The following is a 19,131-nucleotide window of genomic DNA, read 5'->3' as shown; positions in this document are numbered from 1 at the left end:
AAAGGCATATTTAAGGCATTAACTTTTAACATACTTTTAAAACTTCAGACCATATCTTGTTGTTGGTACTGTTTCTGTAAAAAGTAGATTATTGTTTTGCTTCAACTCGCTATTCTTCTGTTCACATATTTAAGAATAATACTATTTCTTCCACAGCAAGTACGCCATTGTTTGCCACTTCAATGTTATGTTCTTTTCCAAAATGTTTTTTTCAGAAATACTCTCTTATTGTCTCGGAATGGTTGGCATTTCTTATTTCTAAGTTGTTTATTTATTACTTGACTATGTCTAAATATTCAAATATTTTTTAATAAGGCCAGCTTCCAAACTAACAGATTTCAAATGATCTGTGAGATATCATTGTCTTCATTATTTACTGCACTACCAGTCTTCATATGCAGACTCTTGTCATAACTAAGAATTCATCTGCTTTATTTTACATATGTATGCCTTCTCTTATGCCATGGAAGGGCCTATTTCTTTCCACAGAGTAGAGGGAGCCATGAGTGATAAACTTGGTTACTAAGTGCCTGTCCTGTAGGTGCCTCCATCTTTAATGTGTGCTGTAGTAATATTTTTCTCTGGTGATTTTAATTCAATTTATGTAAAATAAAGCCCAACACATAACTAGTACAGTGTATTTACACACCAACCTTTTACTCTAACTGTAATTCTAAAAAAAAAAAAAAAGAAAAAATCATTCCTGTGTGGTTTCTTTTTATAAAACCTATTTTCTATGATATTTTGTATTCCTTTCATTCCCATACTTCAAATTTACATAAACTGAATTCTTTTCATGTCTTCTCTCTGTATTTTAAGTGGAATAAAAACAAGGCTAAGCAAACTGTTCAGCTAGCTGATCTTGAGTCATGATGTCACTAATTCTTTCAGTCTTCTGTATTTTCCTCCCTGCCTTGTCCCATTTTCCACTTAATCTGAGAGTTCTTTTGGTTTTTCTAATAAGATATCCAGGCCTGCTGACGTGTATTTTCTTAATGTAATAGAGGAAAACCCTCAGAACCTAAGATATCTGCAGTTTTGGATGCACCAATTCAGTTAGCATTATTCCTTTTAAGCTCTCCAATACTTCAGAATTCATCTAAAAGCAGTGAAGATATGTTTAGTATCTCTGCAATACAGTAAAGTGGCAAATTGTGTGTTGTTTTCTGTTCAGTGTTGCAGTGATTGTATTGGGGTGTCTGTTTTAATTGAGAAGTTTTGCAGTGGAAGAATAACATCAGTGCTTTATAATCTTAAATATTTGAAGGACTATAACCTAACGTGTCTGGATTTTTCAAAAATAACCAACTTGGGCATCAGGAAAATACACGGGAGAAAACAAGGCAGACGTTTTCTCTCATGCATGTTTAATACATTATGTAACTGTAATGTATAAATCATTGAAATAAGACTCCTCATGTTCTTTGAAATACTGACATGATTCTGTAATGTGTGTAACCCAGGTTTCTAAGTTAATCATTATAACTATCATTTTTACTCAGATGAATTCTATAGAACAAATTTCCAAATCAGAGGAAACTGACAAAACAGAGATCAAACCAAAAAATGCAAAGAAAGCATTAACCACTTTTAAAGGACCTTTATTACATATCAGGTAATAATAATTTTCCTTAATTTTTTTAAATGTGAATTGGACACTTGAGTACTGAACTAGTTGGTTTTCAAAATAAACTATTTTTTTAGACTTAGAGGAAAACAAGATATAAACATCCTTTTAAGAATGATTTTTACAAAGCTCAGAATTTTTCTGGTTTTACATGTTTTTAGTGAATCTTTTGGTGTCACCATTGGCATGCTTTTTATACTAATTAGTAGGTGTTCGTTTCATAGAACTGTAGAAGCATTTCATGGTTTCATTTATATTGAGAAGATGTCTATCGTTGGATTTAGTTAAACCTCTGCTTATTTGTAATGAGAGCCGTGGTTTGATTGCATTGGCTTAAGAGTAAACGCATTGTTTTTTAAGACAGCTTTCACTGTTAAATATTGCTTGAATTCTTTTAACTTAAGATGGTGTAAATATATCTACACCAGTAGTTTGCCGCAATTAAACTTAATGAATGGGTCCAATTTATTTTGCATGGGAAGTGCTCTGTATAAATGGCATATCTGCTCAGAAGATTTTGTCATCCAAGATGCTTACATCTTGCAGTGAATCTGCTTCTTATCATTAAACTAGGGGGAAAAAAATCGATTAGCCAATATCACTTTTTCTTTTCACTGCCTTTCAGGTTAAGATGCTTGTTTAGAAATTGATTTAGATGTTAACTTTTATTTTCACTTCCAGTTTGCTATTAGATGAATGAAGAAAATATCTAATTTATAGGTAATTCCTTAGCTAATTTTGTAAGTGCTGTACTGAATTAGTCTTGGAATGAATTTGAATAATGACATGCTCATTAGCATAAAATATTTTTGTATGTGTCAAATTTTCCTGGTTTTGAAATGAAAATTATCTTTATAGTCCTTTGTGCAAAAACCTCCTTTATATAGACTTAGTTTCTTGTATGGCAGGACAAAGGTATAGACTACAGAATTGTGATTTTAAAAGAATGTTTAAAATTTTCTGTCCCTATGACAAGCTGCTGTGTTCTTCCACTTACTTCTTAAAGAAAAAACAAATGCACAAACAAACAAAAAAAACCCCAATCACACAAACCAAACCAAACCCAAGAAAAAACACAACAACCAAAGAAACAAAAACAATGCTCAACCCCTGCTCCCCAAACTGTACCTTTTTTTTTTTTTCCCTCTTAAAATATTTCAAGTTCTGATGTTGAAATAGAAGTGTTGGAGTTCATGTAAGTTACATGAAAGAGTGAACTTACTCAAGTGTAGAGGTGCTAGTACTTGCAGTCTTGCTGTCATGGAAAATAAAATACTGGTGTCTCCATTGTCCTCGCTGGCTGTTTGTTTGGTTTTTTTGTTGTTTGTTTGTTTGTTTTAAGGAAACTCTTGAGAGTTTGCACAGCTGTTGCTCTTTATTAGTAATCTGACTCTGTAGAAGCTAGAACTAGTTTTTATTTCCCTGGAATCTTTCTCAGGACACTGAACTGAAATTTATTGAACTAATAAAATATAGTGCCATTTATAACTAGTCACAGGCACATATCTCGGAGACTATGCGCTCTGCCAGCATGATTAGCTTATATCCTTGCTGATACCGGTGTTGCTCTGTGAAGGGAGCAGCGCAGAGCCTGACAGGGCAGCTGAGGCAGAGCAGCTCTGGCACCATGCAATCACCAAGAACCAGCAGCCTCTCTGTGCCCCTCTGACTGCTGCTGCAGAAGGCCTGGTGAGGCCTCCTTGGACACCCCCAGGGGTATTCCTTACCTATCGCTGCTTAGTACTTGTTGGCTCTGGTGTATGACCAAAGCTGGGTATTCATGCTCTTCTGTTTGTTGTATTTGTAGGCACACTCACTAGTCATCTGTCTCTTCCTAGTTTAGACCATGATTGTATTTGCCTTGCATACCTTACTATGAAAGACTGGTCTTTATTGGCCTTCCTCCTCAAAAAATGAATATATTTGGTAAGATAAAAAGCAGCAGTTTACTTGCACTGTCTGGCAGAAGACTAGCTCATGTTGCGGTGTATTTTGAGATGACAATTTCCAATACAAGTTGAAATGGTTACCCCACACACATCAGAGTAAAGAAGGTAGTGTTTCTGTAAAAAATAAAAAGCTTGGGTATTCATTTAAAATAAAATACCCCACCCTGCCAACAACTACACACTATCCATCCCCAACACTATGGAACTGGTTCATTTCACAGACAGCAGGTATACAGCAGTGGCCACCAAGCCCCCATTTCTTTTTTTTTTTTTTCCTCTCCTTTCCTTTCTGTTAATAGCCACAGTTGGTGGTGGAACAAGAAAGATCAGGCTCTGGTGGAAGGCTCTCTTCCTTGAGCTCTTTTTGTGGCTTGTTTTGATGCTAGTTAATGCTTTCCTGCCTCATGATTTACCTTGCAATTGCTGTAATACACAGCTGCACTAGTAGAGTATTAAGATAACCGGAATACTTTGTAGCTACAATCTTTCCTTTCCCTACTGTTATTAGTTATTTAAGTTGAGAATTTGGGAACACGAAAGCAAACTGAGAGGAGAAGGGGATACAGTTACCCTATTAATCTGTATTAAACCTATCACTCTCTTGCATCCTGCCTCACTCAGCACACTTCCTTCTTCCTCACCAAAAAGAAAAATATTTCATACCATGTGAACTGTCTAATGCATTGTGAACATGGCACCCCCACACACAGTCACCATTGGACTCCTTGTCTAGCACGGGCATTTGGGCTTGCCCTACAGCACCAAGGATTTTTCTTCTCAGCTAATACACTGGTTTGTTTAAGTGAGAGAAGAAAGAAGGATTGGTACTGTAAAAAGGAGGTCTTTTGAGGAGGAGGTGAAACGAACATGAAATTGGCATTTTAAAAAGGGGAGAAGGGGAAAAAAAAAAAGTAACACCTTTTTTGAAAAAGGCTTCCTGTCAAAAGGATATGCAGTTCTGTAGTACTGCATAGTATGGCAGTTCTTTGTGTACTCCTAATGCGACATTGAAAGAAAACAGGTTTTCAGTTGTTACTTGAGTTTCCTCTCAACTTGTAGTATATGAGCATGCCCTACTTTTTGCCTAGTTCATTTGAATGCTTATTCCAAAATGAGTTGTGTTAGTTTGATGTGGTTTAAAAGATTTCATGCATGACTCTCCTAATTGCACAAGAACATTAAAAACAAGCAATAACTTTATTTATGCATGTGTCACCAAAAGTACGTGAAGACTGACTCATAAGTACAAGTGAATTTAGCTGTAGTGATTGAAATAATTGCCACTCACAGATATCTGCCTGCTCCTCTTTTGTGTGCGCTATACCCATTACAAGGACAGATGTGCAAGGTGGAAATTACTCCCTGTTTGTGACACCTTATACTCCTTAATATTAGCATAAATTAAAATTAATGATGCTTTCCCTTAGCATACCTGCTCTAAGATGCAGTGGCTGAAGTGACCGTATATATCTGTTGGCTATTCCTGCTGTTGCAGATGGTCACACTCTTCCAGATGGAAGAAATCAAGGGCAGTAATGAGCTGAGGCAGCTAGGTCCACTTGTGGTCATGAATCAACCCTGAGCTTCACTACAAAATTTCTGCATTTTGTTTTCACAGCTTTTTTGATAAAAAACTTTATAGTGATTGTAGCTGTAGGCTTGAAAGTATTTTATTTTCTTGTAGGTGTGTTCAGGTTTTTTCTATGATATGTTGTAAAGATAATTTGAATAAGCTACTTTTTTTTTTTTTATTTTTTACTAGCCCAGCAGAAGAACTATATTTTGGCTCCAAAGAAACTGGAGAAAAAAAATGTTTGATAGTTCTCACAAATGTCACTAAAAACGTAGTGGCTTTTAAGGTAAGTATTTTATGTGTGGTCTGTTTTACTTTACTAAATGTGTAACTTTTTCTTGTTTTGGTAAGGAGGAAGAAATTCTATTAAACCCACTTTTCAGTCTAAATTTTTGTTGTGATGTTTGAAGGAGATCAGATAACTCTTCTAGCTGAATTTGTGCCTATTATGTACAACCCCAAAGGGGATAATCAGTAATACAAATCTTTGGTGCACTGTCTGAAAAAGAGCTATGGGGATGATTAGTTCTTTAGTGAGAGTCTAATACTTCCCAAAAAAGAAAGGCTTGACCGTTGAAAAGTGATCTCTTTAGAATTTTTCTCCTTTTTAAATCTTGGCAGGGAACGAGTTAGTAATGCTCCAAAATGATGCAGCTCCATCTGTAAACGTCACCGTCAAAGGAAAGAATACAGTTATGTTTGCTTCAGAAATACTGAGTTGGCTTGCATCTTGATTTGGTTTTCTACCGCATCTTTTGTGTTCTCTGCACACACAAGTAACTGAAGTTTTCATGCTTTCATATTAAGAATTTTAACAGATAGTCCATTTGATATTCTTGGCTCTTTTTATGTATGTTTATAAGAGAGAAAAATAGCATATGCCAGAAAAGAAAGGATAGAAGTGGTTGAGAGAGAGGAAAAAATTAAATACCAGTGTCTGATTACTCCTACAAAATAAAGGATTTTAAAGACTGTATGTATTACCATGTCTTAATATGTAAGCTTTTGGGGATTTTAGTTACTACAGAATGAGAGAGGTTATGAAACAATCATAGTTTGTGCATGCATTTACTATAGGCTTGCTTGGTATTTTTTGTTCATAGGTGAGAACAACTGCTCCTGAAAAATACAGAGTTAAACCCAGTAACAGCAGCTGTGAACCTGGCACATCACTGGATATAATAGTCTCTCTTCATGGTGGTTAGTAAAATCTTACAATAGAATTTTTAAGAAATCTGAACAAGATACTAACCTTTGTATGTGCTTGCTGGGGTGTAAGGCTGAATGACACCCATGTCAACTTGACTGTTGTATGAGAGTGTTACTGTTTGTAAAAAAACATGGATGTCAGACAGCATTTGAGTAACTGCCCGTACTGATTTACTACTTCACTTAGGCATACGCAACTGTTGTCTGTAGCCCATTCCATTTCTTGTCTTAAAAAAACAAAAAAAAGTCAGAGTGGCAGCTGTCTCAGTTGTGCTCTATTACAGTGGAAGTTTATCTGCAGTAAATCAGTTTCCTAAATTGTTGCAAGGACAGATGAATTTGCTGGAGAATGCATTCTTTACAAAATTCTGGGTTGCCCTTGAATTGTTCGGGTGAAACTAGTTCTGTTAAAATGAAACTGCAGAATTTTGGGAAAATTGTAATCAAAATTGTTGAGCTTAAGAGAATGATTTCATTGTTTTTATTTCCAATAAGTCAGAGTCTGGTGTCCTGTAATGAACAAGCTCTCATTTTAAAACTTTTTTTCAAAAATGCTTCTATATACTTTGTAATGTCTTAAAAAAGCACACTTTTGGTTTTGTTTTTTTTTTTTTTTCTTTGAGGGCAGGTTTTGCAGCTTCTCTGCAGGATCGTTTCCTTATAATGGCAGCAGAAATGGACCAGTCTTCTGGAGCAGGTGTACCAGAACTGACTCAGTTTTGGAAAGAAGTGCCTAGGACCAAAGTGATGGAACATAGGTGAGCGTATGGTTTTCTGTTGATAGGGGATTTTTTAGCCATTAGTGTTTAGCTGATTTATAGCACTTGCATTTCACAATCAGTGAAGGATTCTCCAAACCCAATTGTATGCTTACTGACTGAAGTATACTGCTGAGGCTTTCACTCTGTTTTAACTGATTAGAGGTGGTTTTAATGCATAAAATGTCATGGTGTTCTACATACGCTTTTCTTTTTATTGTTGTTGTTCTTGTGCTGATTAAGACTTAAGTGGAAAAAATATGAATGGCTGTGACAATACACATAGACGGTAGAATTTATTTTTTTTTAAATAAGAATGTGCCACTTGAGTTTTCTAAAAAGAAACAAGCAAGGAAAGAAGACATACCAAATGCAAAACTGTTTTCTAGAGAATATTAAAAAATATTCCCTTTCTGCTACGGAAATCATAGTTTTGTAGAAAATTTCTGTAAAACATATCACACATTCATATGTGTGTTTTTCCATATTTAATGGTGAAAAAATACCACTAGGAAAATACTTTTCCCCATACAGTCTTTTAAAGATGCCCATTACTCTTCTCTCTCATCTGTTCACATCTAATTGTATCACTGTACATTTCTAGGAAAAGTTCATTGTAGTTCTGTTTCATCCAGAATTCTTAAAGTCATGATATCAAGGTGCTGTTTCATCTTTAAAACAAAGTAATTTGACTGTATTTTTACTTTAGATTGTTCTTTCTCTCTTTTCTTTTGGAGCTGCCTTTAGCCCCACATGACCAAAATTAACATGGAAAAAGTATTTTTGAGACTTGATGCCTAAGTCTTGCTCTATCTTTGCTTCAAATGCTTATCCATTAATTCCCTATTAAACAAAGTCTACATCATGTGAGTGACCTTAAGCTTCCTTGCATAAATGTTGGAATTTTTTTAAGACAGACCCTGAAACAATAGGGAGAGATTATTTGATTACATTAAATTTATCACCTGCAAAGTGTGCAACATATGTATGTTACGGATCAATACAAAACTGACCTTTACTTTTTATTAAACCTACATTAAAAGTAGTGGAGAATGTAATTATTATCTCTTTAATATTATACGTGTAAGTGCTTTATCTGAGGAATCTACTTAGATTTTATTACACCTATTTGTCCCTTTTTTTTGTTTTGTCTTGCCAGAGAAGTTTTAGCATTTCTCTTTCCTTAAAATAGAAAAATGCCACAGCCTCAATTTAACCATGTCTTTAGCAAATAAATTCATTCCCACACTAATTGACTTGCATGATATCAGAGGAACTTCTGCTGTATTTTATAAATTGCATAGGATTCCACTACCTTCAATTGTGGCTTGAAATTCTGTTCCTGCATATTCAACTGTGGAAGAGGTGGACTCCATGAAAAATGTTGTTGCTAAGGTTTAAAATGGAAAGAAAACCTTTAGATTTTGTTTGCTGTTCAATAAATTGTTGCACCTCTGGTAGTAAGTATTTGACTGAATAATCCCGTGGATCCTGTGCCATGAAGGTAAAATGATGAAGATATATTTTAACTGAGCTTGCAGATAATTTTGATCTTGCTTTCTATATCAAAAGCTGTCAAAATGTAATTCATGGACTGAGGAAGCCTTTTCGGACTATCATTGCAATAGTCCCTGCTCATTGCAGGGGGATTGGACTAGGTGACCTTTAAAGGTCCCTTCCAACCTAAATGATTCTATGATTCTGTGATTCTAGTAGTCATTTAGAAAATCAATCAACCAGAACAGATGATAAAGTGCATATAATAACTGTTAGATGGACAGTTTACTATTAATTATACAACGTTACATTAAATTTATGATTTTTGGTGCATATTTTTTTTCCCCTTTCACAGGCTCAGGTGTCATGTCGTAGAAAGTAGTAAGCCTTCTTCTCTGACATTAAAAGAGAACACATTTAATATTCCAGCAAAAACCAATGAAGATTTACATATACAGGTAATAATGTATGCCTTTGTGCAGAATATTGAACAAAATTATAAAATGAGATAGAGATAAAAAGAATTTGTACTAAACCTCTTTGATACTTCATAAATTGTACTATTTGAAAAGCTCACTGGTAGTGATTTAATTATTTTGTTGAATGGTAATGGTTTAATAAAATATTGTTTGTAATGCAGTTTGCTCATTCTTCTTGTATGTGTTACAGATCTGGGGTATCAATGAGCCTCAGTGGTATCTTTTGCTTCCTAGTGTAAAGATGTCGCCTGCATGATATAGGCAATATAGGCTATCCGTAACTCTTAAGATTCAAAGCTGCTTTAGTGGAAAAGATTCCTGAAGTATGTAGTGATAGAAAAGGGATCACTAATAGAAGTCTTGTCTTTTTTTTTTTTTTTTTTACTCTGCTTATAGTTATTGGCTCAGTAGCTCTAAATTAACAAGTACTTTCATGTGCAGTAATTCTAATTTAATGAAACTATTTCTATTTTCAGCTAACTCGTTTACTGCAAATTAATAAAAGACTTCAAGAGCAGATTGATCGCTGCCTCTGGTTCCAGCAGTTGTCAGTTGTTTTATCATTGCTATCAGTTACTGTTGTTGCCTTCTGCTTCTACCTGACGTATACCCAGAGAAGCTAAAAAGAATTGCTTTGCACTGGATGTGCTGCCTACGTTGATTGGTTGGAGTGGAACAGATTGCTGTGCTCGGATTCTGGAACTGCCAAAAGGAGGTTTGTGAGCCCACAACCATGAACAATGATATAATTTGCTGAAAAAAAGAAGAAAAGAATGACCGGCAAAGGAAATTACTGAAGGTTGACACTTAGAACAGTGCATGAGGAAGACGTTAGAGCTAGGACCTATTTTCACTGTACAACTCAATAAATACTACTGAACTGGAAGAAGGAAACCAAATACAACAACGTAATTTAAAACTGCCTATTTTTTTTTTCCTCTATTCAACTACTTTAAATACAATATTTTATTTCTTTTCATTCTATTCATTCTTACATCCTGAATTACTCTCATGGAAGGTGCAAGCAGTCAACTTAAGTGTATTCTAAAGGTTAAGTTGTTCATTCAGGAAAATTAACAGAAATTATGTAGTACAGGCAGATTTTTTTATATAATCTGTGTATATGCACATATAAAGGAAGATATTTGTTAGTAGTAGTTATTTTGGTAATTCAGGCTCATTGCTTTCATTGGTTAAATTCCTTATTTTTGTGCTTTTTTAGAATGCAAAGTTATTGTAAATATTTCCTGCCAAATAACATATACACAGCCATATTGACCAGGAATATAACCCTTGTTTGATTCCAAAGACAGTAATGAAATAATCATGATGAGACACTATTCCTATTCTTTCCTTTTTTTTTTTTTGAAGCAATTTTTAGTCAAATTGCAGAAGGAGCATGAGAGTTGACTTTTGATGACCTATTATTGGTTCATAAAAAGGCTAATACGTAGTCAGTGTAAGAACTTATTCTGAGATGTGCAATACGCTTAAATTACAGATGAATTTATGAAAAAAGCAAGTCAAGTGAGGAAGATTAAATATTGTTGACGGCAACATAAAAGTGTTATATCTGCCATTTCTCAGAAACTGTTGTAGAAATGGTGTATGAAGCTAGTGAGAAGTTACGGTAACAAGGATTCTCTGCACCCATTGCTGTAAATATGTATATTAAAATGATAAATGCTTAAAAGGAGACTCATGGTATCTTTCATACATTTAAAATTTTCACTTTTGATGAGGTCTAAAAATTTAAAATAATTTCTTTACTAGAATTAATTTTTGCTACAAATTGGCTTTGTAACAGGTTATTTAGTTTTGTCTGTTGACTTCAGTAGGTAAGAAGAGATTAATGAGGAAAAATAAAGGTCATACTCTGCTTCTGTCTTTTTGCTTACAGTATCTCTCCAGTGAGTTGCAGATGTAATATCTTTTCTAGGAAATACAAAAGGGCAGTTTAAAAAATGCATTAGTAAACTGATTAACTAATAAAGCAGAATATCGTTTGATATGATTATTAAAAAAATCACCATGTAAAAGGCAAGTCTACAGAACTGTTGGGTGCGCAGTCTTCTGTCCTTTCTTAATTTATACAATGTTTTACCACATCTACATTTTCTTAATTTTTTCACTAATCTCCTTTCTGTTCAGTTTGCTTCTCTGTATTTTCTTAATGAGTTGGTAACTTATATTGTTCACTGCTTACTATGAGGCTGTTATTTAGGTTATTTTCATGTGCATGCAACTCAAATGCTTTGCTTCTGACAAAATGAGTTGTTGTCTTGTTGAGAAAGGTAACAAAGTAATTTGTAACCTTAAAATGATAATAACCATGCTATTAAAATGCCGATTCCTTAATTTGAGTGGATTGAATAGCACTTTACTGTAAAATTGCAAGAAATATATTCTTAGAGTCTTTGCCAAAATGAATATTTTAATGTTTGGGTGCTTTCATATATTTTCAGTATTTTATTACTATGTTGGTATTTTCTTTGTATGATGAATCAGATGAACATCTTTTCTATTTTAGTATGTTTTAGAAAAATACAGTTACAAAATAAATATAAGGAAATATGTAGTCTTGAACGTTTAGTCTTTTTAAAAATAGCTACATCTCCTGAGTTGTTTTTTTTTTTTGTTCTCTTGTTAGTCTCCAGATGCTTAATATGAAGGAGGGGTCAATACGGTAATGGCCCATAGTCTGTTGTATAATAGACGTTGTGATGATACTTGTCAGACCAATGTAAAATAGATGATCATGAATTCTTAGACAGACTGCCTAACATAATAAAATAGCACATGATATTGGCATGTAAACACTACCATGGCACAAATAATGCAAATCCATACAATACAAATATATATAAATATTTATATATATATATGTAAAACTATTGTTTAAACATCACACAGTAAATGGAAAAGTATATATAAGCAAAAAAAAAAGAAGTCATAGCATTTTTTCTTAAATAGAAATTGACAGTAGTCTACTTTGTATTTTTCTTCTGTAAGAACTTCATTGTTTCTACCATCCCAAAACGTGGTGACCCATCAGTATTTTTCCAGTCCTCAGTTGTTAGTAGTTTCAGGTTTTGTTTGCCTGCCCTTGGATGCACACATTTCCACCAGTCCATTTTGGAAGGTTTTGTGTCTGACACACGCTGAAGTTACAGAGTGCACAGCTGTGACGTGATTTCACACGATACCCAAAATCAAGAGACTAGACAAAAGATTGTTTTCAATTCTTTTTTTTTTTCACTGTACATGAAACTCAGTTTTATAAAGGTGGGGCATTTGGGAGCTTAGACAATTCACAAAATAGTATTTGATTACATAAACTATCAAGATCTGAAGTTTATTTTTCCTTTCATTATAGATTAGCAGTTAATCTTGGCTTCTACAGACAATTAAGAGACAGCAATGACTATAATCCTAAAAATTAGCAATTTGTGCTCCAAAAGAGCACATCCTCTTTTCCTAGCGAGCAATTTTTGTGCCCTATTCTTAGGCTCAGTTTTTTACTTTAAGGAAAAGATTGAATTTAAGATTTCATAGATAGTGCTTAGTTCGTCATCTCTTCTCTACTTCCACAGTCTTACTGTGGGATAGCTCTGAACCATAGGAATAGGTGGTGTTCCAGTGACACCATTTACATTGGCACTGATGTTGTTCACCCTAAAATTAGTGGTTTAATGTTACAGTGTATTTGAATGCTCAAAGAGGTATCAAAAGAGAATCAAGAGTTTATTTTACACGGGAAGTATTTTTTTTTAATAGTGAAAACAGGAATTTTTGTATAAGGACACAGTCATATTGATGTTTTTTAATTAGATTCAAAAACTAAGTATCTTGAGGAAGAAACGCATTGGAGTAGGCTAATTTTGAAAAAAAAATTATTGATTATAATATTTTAACATATCAAATAATTCTCCCCCTTCTTTAGAAAAATAGACACAGACAAGCATAATATATGTTAGTCATTTTGTAAAAGAAAAAAAGAGGAGGGACAGCAGGGCCAGGAACAGGGGTTTTTGGTTGCCTTTCTATTTCATCAGTGAGTCCCTGCTGTAACTGAGTTGTCTCTAATGTCTGTGTTCAAGTTCTCTCAAACATTTGTCCCTGCTTCCAGATGCTGATGTATATGGCAGTCGTTGACTGTATGGGGTTTTGTAGAGAGCATTTTAAGTCACTGCGCTGTCTTGGGGATCCTCATACGTTCTGTGTAGTTGGACTGGCAGCATAAGGGTATGAATGCTGTTCTGTTAACAAAGGACAGTGTTAGTTCTTTCTTTTTCTATGGCTTTATTGTGAAAGTGGACATTCAGTCAGAATCATAGAACAAATTTGAAAATTGACGAAACAGCTCTGTTCTGCAAAATGCACCACAGCTGGCTGTAAGAATTCACTGGTTTAGATCTTGTAGTAGTTCCATAGGGTGTTGCATCTGAGACACAAGATGTCTGTATTTACAGTATGTGTATTACTTTAGGAAGAGCTAATCAGTTCAATTAGCCAGGAAGAGCAAGTGGAGTGCTCTTGTCTGAGGTTAACTTAAGTCTGTTTCTGAAGTGCGTGGCTTATTGTTCCCAGTTTCCTGGAAGAGAGTTCACTGAGGAATTGCTGACTTGGTACTATGGCAGTCGCTACATTTCCATTACGAATGTGTTAGCAGAGGTAAGTGATTGTAAGTTAATATTCAAATTAGCAATGCTTTTCAGTATGCCTATTTCTTGGGCACACTTCAGCATCAGCAGCTCCTGGCTCTGTGTTTCCTGCAGCTGGTGAGAAGCGTAACCTCCCGTTTTCAGTTTTCTCAGTCGTTTCAGTCCCACTTTTCATTTTGGACCTCACTATTCATGCTTTTGCCACTTTTATAGTGAATGTCTACAGTAGTACACATAGACCCAACTTGAAAAATAAAGTGCAAAAAATCCATCTCTCCAGAAGCGTGGCAGTGGTGAGGGGTTTTCCTTCTTGGTAGAGGAGGTGAGTGAAGTTCCACGTGCTGGTCTTGGCTGAGACCGATTTAGGTAGTTTCCTAGTAGATCTGTACAATTGTACAGATTGCTTTGCTACTTCTGAGTAGAAGCACTGAAATCCCCGAGTTGTATGAGCAAAGAGTAAGCAGCTAACAGATTATTGCCAGTAGGTATCAGCCTCTGGTTTGCTTCATTTGCAAGACTGGTACATCAACCTACCTACCTACTTGGCATGCTCTAAGTCACTTCTGTTTTCCTAAACACTGAAAGAAGCACTGGGCTAACAGCTGAAGAGTGCTCAATTATTGCTGTATGATTGCAGCTAATAGCACTTGTTTTTTCAGATTGCAGTAGGCAATTCATTCTGATGGTATCGCTGAAGTTAATAATGAAGTCCAAACATAAAGCCCTTTAGGAAAAAAGAAAACTATTTATCAGTTGCCAGTCATTGTAGTCTTCACCATAGCCCAACGTATAGGAGTGGCCCACCCAAAGGACTGCTACGTTCTTCCTTATGCCAGTTCAGGGTCTCTCGATCTGTTAGTAATACTTTCTCTGTTCTTTTTTAATTCTCTTAATATCGGTTGTGCTATATTAGCACTGTATTGGAGTTGGTTGAAATTTAGGAAAACGTGAATATGAAATACATGTTTGTAACTTCTGTTTATCTTCCATTTTCTTTGGTCAGCAGTAGAATGTATTCATTTCTGTCACTTGGAGCTTTTTCACAAAATATTTTTGGAGGTTTTGCTTCCTGTTAAAAATATCTTCTTAGAAGGACGGTAAATTACATGTTTTGTTCATCTTGATGAGCCCATGAGATATGCCAACACTTGATGGTGATTCAGCTGGCAAGAAGCAGTGATTTCCTTGAAAGTATAAACGGATTTTTTTTTCGTTTTTCAAAAACATTAAGTCACTGTACCTCTTTTTTCTTTAGTCTTGATCAGACCTTGCTCTTGAAATAAATATGTCAGCACAGACTTACTTGACTGAGGAGCAAAAGACTTGACCTGTTGGAACATACCGGAAGGAACAGATAGTTGAGTATGTACTTGCTGTTACAGACCCAACTACAAATAACAGGCTACATCTACTCATGTTATTCCAATACATGTGTGTATACTGTGAAGTAGCCACACAATAAACTGGCGTTGCTGCTTGATGAGAAAGTAAGTGATAAAGATTCACCCCACATATCAGTTTTAGCCAGAAAGTCAGGAGGGCAAGGTACAGCAATGCTACATAATGATGTGCTCTTCCCACAGCGGGCTAAGTGGTGGCTCTAGAGCAAGTGTTCCCCTCATTTTGGGCCCAGGAGAGGGAACAAAAGCAATCTTGATAGGTTTTGGTCCAGAGCCAATGTGGTTTCCTTAGATTTGCAAAGAAATGCTTTGGACATGAGAACTCAAATCAAAGTCTCCAGTATCAGTCCCACCATGACCACCATCCCATTTTGTGTTTATGATGAAATCTGAATTAAGCTATCCTTTGGATAATGATGATGTAGTCTAACAAATCCTGTGTGGTGTTTAATTATTCAAAATTACAACTTTCTTGTATTTCCTCGGCCCTGTATCTGTTAAAATCCTTGCCAGTTTCATTTTTGACAGATTGAAGCTACATCTGAACACCTGCTCTTCAAGCCCTAGGGAAAATGTCAGAAATGAGGAACGTCATTTAAATAAATATAGATGACAACTGTAGTGTGAAAAAGAAGTGTAAACAGAATTTGTTAAGCTTTTATTTTCTAGAATGTTACAATTGATAAATTGCTGAAAGGAAAAGCAAATCTGGGCAAACACCACAGATGCTTCATTAATCTGGTACAACCAACACTTACAGATTGACGCTTAACCTACTGGCATCTGAATTACTATAATCCCCATGCCCTCAAGTGCATTTTCCTGTGTGCAAGTAGCATTTACCATATTTTCCTTTTTCTTATAATTTTTTCGAAATTTAAACTTGCAGCTGATGGTGATGATTCACAAAAACATTTTGTAGTGCTTTCTAAAGGAAAGTAGAATTTTTTTCTTGGGTTCACAGTTTGATGGGCTTTGTTCTGCAAAAAGGATGTATAAACATGGGTTCTCAGTCCAGTCTGGAATTTGGTGGGAAACCTCAGAAAAGCAATGCTCATTCATGTTAGTCCGTTGCAATTTTTAAATACAATCCTGAACAAATATGTGTTGATGTATATGTAATCCCAGATACTGCTGTTCTAGCAGACATTGTGATTGACATGATGCTTCTTCCTACCCTCACATTGGATGCATGTTGGAGTTTGGAGTAGATATTAAGTCATTTTTTTCCAGCTCATTTTGAAAGTACACTCCAATATTCCTATGCTGGCTGTTGTGTACTGGTATGTGGATGTGGCATATGGGGAACCAGTACAGTCACTCTGTTCTGAGAATCTTCAGAGAGAGCATCCACTTACTCCAGCAAGTTTCCAGATTAAGGAGAAATTGCAAAAGTATCAGAGGAAGAGTATTTAATTCTTTTCACTACTTTGGGCACATGCATCTGCTGGAAACCTTGAGAAGTATTACATGATAAATAAAAGGTGAGGTAGCCAAGGAAGGAGCTGTATCTCGTTTTTGGCTGCTCTAAGCTGCCCATTGAAAAACCAGGGTAGGCAAGTAGATTTTGTGCTCCATCCATTTTCAGTGAGATTTACCTTCCGTTAGCCATTTCACTTTGGAAATAAATATGGAGTTCCATAGTCACATAGATGCTGTCTTATAGCAGTCTGGCCCAATGGATGACAAAGCTTGCAGATATGGAACATTAGAACACAGGAGTACACCTCCTTTTTAAAATTCTCCTTAGAATTATTTACTGTAATTGAAAATACGTTTGCAGGAGATTCACAGACGAGAACGAACTTGCTCATTCTGTAATGTCTCCTCAGCTCTATCCCTGTTTATCTTCAGTACTCTCTTTGTAGTATTTGAGCACTTTACTGTCTTTTCATATATTTATCATAAAAGAAGTTCTGCAGAATAGGTTGGTCATATTGCCATTAAACATGGGCAAAACCAAGGTCCAAAATGATCACATTTGCAACTCCAGCTATAATGACTCTGATCTGTTGAAAACCGAAAGAAACCAAAAAAACAACATGAAATTAAGCATCAAAACAGTTTGCCAACTTTTAGACCAGGCAGATTTACTTATTTTAATCTACTCATGGATCAAAATAGAGCTAGGACAAATTGGTAGAGAAAATAGAAGCTTTCCTCTCTGTGATTAAAAAAACCAATATTTATGACTCAGAAGTAGTTTCTTTCCTTGAACGGATGAGTCGGAGAGGATAACGCATGATGTGGTGTCTTCTCATGTGCTTCTGTGCTCCACCAAAGTGAGTTACTCTTGCATAGAGCTGAGAAACTACAGTACGTGGCATGACAGAGACTGCATTTCAGGTGGTATTCATTTGTTTTGACATACGTTGCAGTGTTTGACTTTTTTATATGAATGAAAGCAAAAACTTTCAATGATCACTTCTCATGGTGTTGAAACAAGGATATTTGCTGTAGTATTGCTCAGATGACAAGAGCAGTGGGAAGCTGCATACAATTAAAAAGCACTTTATTGTTTTGTGACATGCTGTACTTATACTTTAAAGGACTTTCCAAATTAGTTTCTTTGCAGTTTGATTGTAATGTAATACATATTAAAATTTTTGTTTGTATCTTATATAGTATTTCCAAAGTATTTTAAGAAACAGAGTTCAGGTCTTCAGGAACACTTTAAAAGGTTGAATTTTGCATCAGCATTGCAAAGGAATGTTAACACCAGAAAAATTTTTCAAAGCAAATACATAATTCCTGTTAACACTCCAATATGGATGACTGCTGTAGAGGGCTAATAAATTCAGTTAATTAAAGTGTTAGAATTTTGACAACTCCTATGGTTACCAAAGAAGGAGAGGTTTTAGGATGTCAATACATATTACCGACTTTGCTGCAAAAATGCACCTTCCAGCACCTATTTTGAACAATAAGTGGGATGAAGAAATAACAATAAGAGGGATTAATATAGACAAAGCAGCAATTCCAGCTGTAAGGGCCTTATAAGAGGCAGAATCTTTGGGACCCCATAGGCTCTTCTCTAAAAGAAGGGCAAGGGAAAGAGAATTTTATGAAGGTCTGCTGCTGTTCTTTTTAACTGGACTGTATAAATATAGCACAATTTACATTATCTTCACATGCTCTCATTGCTTTGATGTAGCAGCATGCTAGTGGCTCTGATAGCGTGCAAGGATTCTTGCCTTACAGCTCATACCGCTGGGGAAGGGAGGACCTTGCAACATCTATTTTCTGGGCTGTATATAATTTAGCAGTAGAAATGTGGAATTGGAAAGTCACGTAATCAAAACTCTTCCAAGCAAGCTGGAGCAGAGAAAGACAGCAGTGAGTCAGCTGGGAGTAAGAACAAGATTTTTTTTCCCCTCCCATTTAGGCTTGATCATCCCCACTTTATTTTCCAAGTCTGATTTCCACATCTCAACATGCAGGTTGTACCCAATCATATACTGACCCATCAGCACAGAAGAAACACGCAAGATTTGTAGCAGGACTGTCTGCCTTGCAATGTAATGTGCAATCTTCTGATTTGTCAGCAGACCTGGGCGTTTCAAAACACTATCTGGCTAAAGTGAAGCCTTCTAGTTTGGCAGTTGCTAGCTGATCGTGTCCCATTCCTCAGCAAATGTGTTCTCAGTCCTCAGCTCCCCGTCACTCTAGGATGTATTGCAGATTGACACCATTTTGAATTTTGCAAGTAGAATTAAGAGTATCAGGCCAAATGGTCTTATATGTTTTGGTGACAATATTCCCAGCATCATCTCTGCTGTTTGAATGGTGGCCAGATTTCTTTTCCACGCATTGCAGCGCCCAACATTGTGGATCAGGTCCTCTTAACTTCTCTTTTTAAGTGCATCTGAACTTGCAAAGAATAAAGGAAAAACACAGTCATATTCCAGTTGGATTAGATCCTATCTCTTGGGTGAAAACCTCATGGCTAGGTTACAATGAACTCTACCAGAAGGA

General features: G+C 35.6%; 1 protein-coding gene across 2 annotated transcripts in view; it reads left to right on the top strand.

Moving 5' to 3' along the window:
• MOSPD2 (motile sperm domain containing 2) overlaps positions 1 to 11,668 on the top strand; it is a 37,454-nt gene extending 25,786 nt beyond the window's left edge. For both annotated transcript variants that reach the window (XM_087758633.1, XM_087758634.1), the window contains 6 exons: positions 1,503 to 1,615; positions 5,339 to 5,435; positions 6,253 to 6,349; positions 6,987 to 7,116; positions 8,969 to 9,071; positions 9,569 to 11,668. In XM_087758633.1, coding sequence (XP_087614759.1) covers positions 1,503 to 1,615; positions 5,339 to 5,435; positions 6,253 to 6,349; positions 6,987 to 7,116; positions 8,969 to 9,071; positions 9,569 to 9,715 — 687 coding nt within the window. In that variant the 3' untranslated portion in view covers positions 9,716 to 11,668. The remainder of the gene's footprint in view (positions 1 to 1,502; positions 1,616 to 5,338; positions 5,436 to 6,252; positions 6,350 to 6,986; positions 7,117 to 8,968; positions 9,072 to 9,568) is intronic.
• The last annotated feature ends 7,463 nt before the right edge of the window (positions 11,669 to 19,131 follow it).

Source organism: Nipponia nippon, unplaced genomic scaffold, assembly GCF_047370975.1.
Source record: "Nipponia nippon isolate SJK-2023a ecotype South Korea unplaced genomic scaffold, ASM4737097v1 scaffold_2, whole genome shotgun sequence".
Taxonomy (NCBI): Eukaryota; Metazoa; Chordata; class Aves; order Pelecaniformes; family Threskiornithidae; genus Nipponia; species Nipponia nippon.
The sequence above is the reverse complement of the archived record's forward strand: the minus strand, read 5'-3'. Positions and strand labels throughout refer to the sequence as shown.